General features: G+C 41.3%; 1 protein-coding gene across 2 annotated transcripts; it reads right to left on the bottom strand.

Moving 5' to 3' along the window:
* Nucleotides 1-1,288: 1,288 nt before the first annotated feature.
* Nucleotides 1,289-4,926, bottom strand: LOC128362622 (serine protease 23). Of its 2 annotated transcripts, none has more exons than XM_053323442.1 (2): nucleotides 4,634-4,926; nucleotides 1,289-3,033 (listed from the first exon to the last, which is right to left on the bottom strand). In XM_053323442.1, exon 2 carries the CDS (start codon nucleotides 3,014-3,016, stop codon nucleotides 1,853-1,855), a length of 1,164 nt encoding a protein of 387 aa, XP_053179417.1. In that variant the 5' UTR covers nucleotides 3,017-3,033; nucleotides 4,634-4,926; the 3' UTR covers nucleotides 1,289-1,852. The 2 variants fall into 2 exon arrangements, with proteins under 2 accessions (XP_053179417.1, XP_053179418.1); XM_053323443.1 differs by having other exon boundaries at nucleotides 4,678-4,926.
* Between the last annotated feature and the right edge of the window lie 2,446 nt (nucleotides 4,927-7,372).

The following is a 7,372-nucleotide window of genomic DNA, read 5'->3' as shown; positions in this document are numbered from 1 at the left end:
TGACTTGGTCTTCTCTTTTTTCCGCTTTTTTTTTTTTTTGCATTGGAAGCAGACCAACAGCTGCAGTGTGGTCAGATGTTTCAAGTTTTGGTCGACAGTGTGATTCACACATCAGATTAGCCACTTGTATGTAATAGCATTAGTTCTAGTAGGTGGCCTTTTTTGTAAGAACTTGAAATTTTAACTTGCATATTTAACTTGCACACTGTTAGGGCAAATTTGACCTGTTTTGTTTGTTGAGGTTTTTGGGCAACTGGCACATTTTTATATATAGTGTTTTTGGTTTAAATTAGCCTCACAAATTTTAAAATTAACAATTATCAAGCTATTCATTCATTGAAATCATGATAGTGGTTATGTTCTGATTTATGTTACACAGGACCAGTTTTTTAAAATGTATTGACAAATAGTGTAAACCACAAGGATACACTATGCTCTGAAAGCTGTATTAAGGATTAATCACCCATTTATTAATGACAAGGTTTTTATTAAATCATTCAGAAATATGTGTATATAGATTAAATATTTAGGTATGCTAGGGAGGTAAAGACTCCAATTAAATTTTAGCTGCTACTTCTTATTAACCCCTTTTGATTAAATATATCTGTCAATTGTTAGAAAATCCCATGTGGAAATAGTCAAAAAAGCTTGATTTTTGTCTGATCGACAGTCCAAAATCCAACATTGTTTTACTATCTCCTGTCATGATGAGGGCTTGAATATTTGTCTGTAGGCATTTGGTTTCTGGAAAGTCCAGATTTAAGATTTTGCCTGTTTGATCAGCAGTTTGGCGAGTATCATACATGAGCTTTGTTTTCTTTTGGAAGAGCACATTTTAGTCCCTTGTCCCTTTTTTGATTTGTGTTTGATTAAAATGTAGTTATTTTTTATTGTCCATCTTGGTTGAAGGTATCTGTTATGTTATTGGAGTTTTTCCCGCCAGGTTTTGGTAACAATATCTATGTTATGTTACACCTTTATCACCCTTATTGGTTCATAAAGTTTGGTGACCTCATGCAAGTCCGACACAGAAGCACCCAGTAAAACACCAGTGAAGGTGTGAAAGACCTACTAGCCAACATACTGGTCCATTCATGCTGCAGTACCTGTTCTGACCACCGAGTGGCACGACAGCACCACTCCTTAAACCCAAGTCAAGACTGACGACACACACCGTCATAAATCTCTGTTTATTAAAATATATCCAACATTTTTCATCGAAAAAATAAAATTAACAAACCTTCTGTCTCTCCAGTCCACACGGAGAAGAGCATACTCTGCTGAGACTTTAGATAAAAGAGCATCAGTGGTGTGTCCATAAAGAGTTTTGTATTCTGATTGCTCATGCAGGTTTCTCGACCAGTCTGCAGATTGTTGTAGAAGCAGTCCAGACATCCTTTAAGAGCTGTTAAAGTATCAAAGCATGTGTAGAAAAAAAAGTCCTCAATAAACTGACATCATCTACAATCTGGTGCCACTGACACATACACACACACACCCGCGCGCGATTGTTTTTCCCCCTCTTGTAACAAGTGGCTTATGTTGATACTGTGGAAACACTGACTGTGTTATTAGAAATCTGACTGCGGGTAAAACATATTAAAGATGCCGTGGTGATGATCTCAGGCGGATTTGTTTTAATAGGTTACAGAGAGAAAATTAAACACTGGAGAAATCATTCAAGTGAGGAAACTGGATCCAGAAGTGGCCCCTGTTTCACTGCTGTGCCACTGAAGGATGCTATTCTGATTTCAGTTTAATCCTTTTTTTTTAATCTAAGACATTTCACCCTGTATTCTTTCAGTCACGTTGTGCTTCTTTTTCTTTCTCTCCAAACTTTCTAAACTCCCTTTTAGTCCTGGAAGCAATCTAGTCGGTTGCCGTGCACCCAGTAACAGATCTGCGCAAATTTCAGAGGAGTGATGCGCACAGCTACATTGTAGTCCCTGTTCTCTCCATCTATCTCCAGCCACTGGTGTCCAGAGAAAATCCCGATGACCTTTCTTTCCCAGCGCTCTAAAGAGTTGTCCCACACTCGTCCGTAAACCCCTGAGCCGCTGGCTCCAGGTCGGGCGTCACAGTGCTGGTATATCAGATCACTTGACTCTTCTTCGACAGGACAAAATCTGTAGACTAGCTCCCCAGGTCTGTCGCTGTCAAATCCGGAGAAGTGGATGCGCTTTCCTGCCAGGTCATCAGAAGCGGGAGCCACAGAGAGGCGCATGAAGGGACGGCGGTGAGGCCATCGCAGCTCCAACAGTGCGTAATCGAAGTCCATGCTGACCTCCTGAGGGCCCTGGATCCAGCCCTTTGGCACACGGGTACGCTTCACCCTGACCCAGCGAACCAGAGGCTTCTTGGCAGAAGTGAGGCTGGCTTGGGTGCCGTTAATGGATGGAGGAATCAGGAAGCCCACCCTGAGTTTACGCGCGCCTTTGACATAATCCTTCCCATCGTGCACGCAGTGGGCGGCTGTCAGGACGTGCTGCTGGGACACAAGGACGCCGGTGCAGCCTGTGGAGATCCGCACCGCCGTGGAGAAAGGGTAATCCAACAGGAAGTTGTCTCCTTGGATGTTAAAACGTCCGTCCGCTCCATAAATCTGCCTCCTCACACGCTTGTGTCTGGGCTTCACTCTGGGCCCTCTCCTCCTGCGCTCAAAGAGACTGACATCTTCTTCCACCTCATCCTCCACATCCACGGTGGTCAGAGTGCGGGAGCCGTCAGAGTACAGCGTCTCAAAGGCCAGTCTCTCAGTGAGCAGCTCCTTCTGGGCCTCCTGCTCTCCTCTGCGGAAGCAACTGGCGTTACAGTGAGTGGTAAAGTCCAGCTGAGTCTGAGAGCTGAAGCTGGAGCGGGTGAGAGGTGTCGGTGCGTGAGGGACCAGCGCCGGGACATGGACCTGCGGGTGTTGAGAAGGGTGCAGGACAGACCGGGCGAGAGGCAGGAGGAGCTGGAGGAGCAGCAGAAGGATGAGGAGCAGGTGAGTCAGGAGGGAGCCGTCACGTGGCGTCATCGTATTGACGGAAAACACTGAAAAGACACGGAAAATGAATAACAGCTTCCCAACTTTCCCCCGTGGGAGATTGCACGAATTCCTAAATGTTTGTCAAGAAAACATCTGTGTAAAACATTCCCAAAGAGTCTTACAAACACACAAACCCCCATAAATAAATCTGGACTCGTTCACACATGATTGTTGATTGTAATAACCTATGTAAGTGAGGCCAGCTTAACATCTAATGTTGCAACACAGCCCAACAATGAACCTCTTGTTCTGATAATATAGATTACGAGGAAAATAGGATTTCCGCCGGACAGAAACAAACAAAAAATTGTTTGATTGGCAAAAAAATCGCAAACAAATTCCAAAGGAACTGAAGGAAAGTTCAATTAAAGAGGGAATGAAGAAAGAAAGCCACAGCCACACCAGAACAATGCTGGATGGTTTATTACCTGAAATATTGTTGAGTGTTTTGTACATGACAGATTCGTGGCTGCTTGAGTTGGTAAACAAGCTGAAGCTCAGAGATAAGGAGATGTATCCCATCAAACATTAACTACTTGTGCAGTGCGTGGGCTTTCAGGGAAGATTAGCAGGGACAAGGAGATACTTGATCCTCTCTATAGACTGTGGGCCCGGAGGCACTCATGGCACGAAGAGAACAGGTGTGTAAAAAGTGAAAAGGAACAAGTTGAGGCATGGCAGCGAAAAAGAGCTTTATTTCTAACAAAAGGGGTTGCAGGGTGTGGCCTGTCAGCACACCTCCGTGCTGTATCATGTGAAACTACAAAGGAGTCACATAAAGAAGGAGCTCTTGTTCGCAGAGAAATTACAGAGCTAGGCACTCATTTCCCTCCATGTTGACGTGTCAGATACATGACAGCTGAGGCAGACTGTTAGAGCTGAGCTTAAGTGGTAAATTGGTTGACAGTGGGGTAGTGAAATACATCTCCATATTGTGTGACAGCCCTGTAGTATGATCCAGATATTACTCACAGGTGATTTCAGGTGAGTGAGGTGAAATTGTTACAAAAATGTGTTCTCAATGATTTCTAGTGGTTTAGAGTATTTGACTCTAAAACTAAATGATCAGGCTCTGATCCAAAAGGCACTCTCATTCTGATGAAAGCTACAGAAAAAAAGGATCAATCCTTGTGCACAGGTGACAATATATTACTGAAGGCATTCAGTTCATGTTTTTTGCCTGCAGATTGGACAGCCAGTTTTGACATATCTGGTGCATAAAAAGGAATATTACAGTCTGCTCTTTCAGGAGACATGTTGCACAAGCATGTATGCAAAACAGTCCAGTGCAGACTATAGTAGACTCCCTGTTCGGCATCCAAAAGTCATCTAATTTTGTCTGATGTATGCAGCAGTCAAATAAAGTTAAGCTCTCTCTAACATCTGTATTAAAGCATGGGGAGATGGTTTAAAGACTGCTTGTGAGACAAAAACAGTACAGAAAAACACATGAAACCTGCCATCCAGACATTCCTCGTTTCATCATTTCACCCTAAAATAACCACCTTACACCTGCCTACATCAGGCTGAACAAATCCTTTAGCTACCTGTGAAAGCACTGTGAGCAAACTTGTAAAGCATAGTTTGTACTATCTGATACATTACCTCCTGATTTAAGATCGATAGTCCCGTGTTTACATCCCACTCACGTCCTCCTCCCCATCAGACCAGTCGCTCAGGATCATTTTCCAGGTTTTCCTCATCATCTCTGCTGGCAGGAGTACTTTCTCTCCTTCTACTCTCTGCCTGTCTACGTGCTTTCCGACCTCAGCACAAGGAAGATATTTCTTGCACTTTTTTTTCTAGCAGAGTGTACAAATAATAGTCTCCCTGAATGTCCGGAGCCACAGTTTCTCTCTGTAACCTGCCAAGCCCAGACAGGGAGAGTCACTAATGAAAGTCTGTGGTCTGTAAAGAAGTGCTTTCTCTCCTCCCTCCTCACTGTCCTAGCGCCCCGCCTCCGCCTGTCGGCTAAAAGGGAGAGAGAGAGAGAGAGAGAGAGAGAGAGAGAGAGAGAGAGAGAGAGAGAGAGAGAGAGAGAGAGAGAGAGCGAGCCTTTTAAATATTGTATCTGATATGTTTGTAAATATTTGCATCTTGTATATTTATTTGAAATCATCTGTCACTGTTAGTAATCTTCTGTACTACTTTGGCAAAATAGATTTATGATCTATCAGGCCAGTAAAAGCTTATTTGAATTTGAGTTCAGTCCCTGTTTACAAGAGAAACAGTCTATGTTTTGGTGTTTGATTTGATTGTGTGCTAGTTAATAAATCAAGGCCTTCAATTAAAAAAATAAATAAATAAATAAATTCTCACATTTTTAAATTGTTTAATTTCACATGTTATAATAAATGAAAAAAACCCAATGATGTCTTTACACAAAGCTGAAATATTAAATAGGCTATTATTATAAAAGCATGAGTGAAATTAAACAATGATGAATCTAAAGATAAGGGATCAGATGGGAACATGAATGTCTGTACCAAACTTAATTGTCATTCATCCTACTGTAGTTGAAGTATGTTTCACAACATGTAAGCTTGACCTGGATGACTGATAATCTTAATCACACAATACAAAATGTCAACCTAATGGTGGCGCTAGAGAGAATCTAGGGATCATCAAAGTCTTTAGGATTCATCATCTGGGAGCCATGAATGTCTGAAGAAAAAATTGTGCCCATGTCAATGTTTTATCAGATGGCCTTTTCTTAAATCATAACTTTTGGATTAAAAAAAAAAAAAAGAATCTTGTTTTGGTCTTATTATTCTATTCCCTGATTTTCTTACAGTTTCAGTCTTGTTACTTTTAAATAGTCTCTAATCAAATTATTTTAGCATTTTTACAGTTTACTCTGATGGTTTTCACTGTTGAGCACTTTGTAAATGATTGGAAAAGTGCTCTATAAATGAAGTTACTAGTAGTAATAGTTGTTATTGTAGTTGTAATAGAGATAAAGTCAAGGGATCACCAGTCAGTGGGATTGATCCTCTGGGAGCCATGAATGTCTGTTTGTGCTCATCCATTCAGTAGATCTTTCACTGGACAAGAGAAAACATTAATCTGCCTCTGGTGCTGGAGGGAAAGTTAGACAAACCATAATTATCTGCTCAAAATCTCAGTCACAAAACAAAATATATCCTGTATTTGTTGTATAACATTGTTCAACAAAAACATTTAGATTCTGTGTGGCCACCTGGACCAAAATCCACTTATTAACACTTAATTAACATCTTCTTACTACAGACAGTGAGACATTTAATGGTCTACCATCATTTATAGCCTGAGTATCACCTGATAGAAATAATACAGGTAAATATGTTATTTCACAAACTCCCAATCCAAGCTTTATTCTTATAATGGCTTATAATTAATATATATAAACATTTGTACATTTTATTAACCAGTAATACACTATAATATGAATTATCTGAATTGATTAACCCTTTAACATTAACATTGGAGTTAACTGAAGAATGTTGTTCGGACCCATTTTCAGACAACTAGAAAATTCAGGTTTGAGAAAGAAAGGCATAAAGTGATTTTTTAATCATAAAGTATAATACATATGCATGTACTTATGCAATTGTAATTATGTTTGAAAGCATACTGCTGTCAAATTCAGTCTTAGCATTGCACATGTTTAACACCATGAGAGATCAGTGCAGTGTATCAACATGCCTGGTGATTGTTTTTCCTTCACTGAGTCAGTTATAGATCTTAAGTGTATAGTTTCCATCATATTAAGCATTTGGCACTTTTATTTGTAGCCTACAGTTACACCCAAGCAAGAAAAGTCTTGTTTCTGGCATAACTGTGCTCTAATTACCATTATCTGTGCCAGGAGTCATATATAGAGGTGAAATCCACTCCTGTATGCTCAAACCTTGTACCTGGCAGGCAGAGGACTGTTGGGGCATGTTGGCAGCAAAAGTGTTCACCTCGTCCTACACTCCCTGGCTGCTTGACCTTGATCTACAAGAGGTCTTTCATCTCTAATTCAGGGTCTTTGTGAACCTGTGGAATTTGGGAGGCCGTGTAGCAACGCTCCCATGGGTTTGGTGTGGCTTCAGGGGTGCTGAAACAGAGCTCCCAGTCACGGCGACAGTGCTTTCAGGAATGCTGAGGAATCTCCCAACAAGGACACAAGTTAGGCTCTCGGCACAATGTGGCCGCTGTTGTCCTCGTTGCACATCACCCCAGAGGAAACATCTACCGAACCTGCTCTGCGCTGCATGTAATAAAATCTTTAGCTGGTGCTGTTCCTGTTCAACATGACTGCATTTGTGTTGACAGATTAAGTGTAAGGAATATTCCCCCAGAAATAGAGAGAAATCATTG

This window comes from Scomber japonicus, chromosome 8 (genome assembly GCF_027409825.1).
Source record: "Scomber japonicus isolate fScoJap1 chromosome 8, fScoJap1.pri, whole genome shotgun sequence".
NCBI classification, from domain to species: Eukaryota; Metazoa; Chordata; class Actinopteri; order Scombriformes; family Scombridae; genus Scomber; species Scomber japonicus.
The sequence above is the reverse complement of the archived record's forward strand: the minus strand, read 5'-3'. Positions and strand labels throughout refer to the sequence as shown.

What these genes read in the sequence shown, in the direction of transcription:
- LOC128362622 (XM_053323442.1), bottom strand. Translation starts at nt 3,016, where the DNA reads ATGACGCCACGTGACGGCTCCCTCCTGACTCACCTGCTCCTCATCCTT.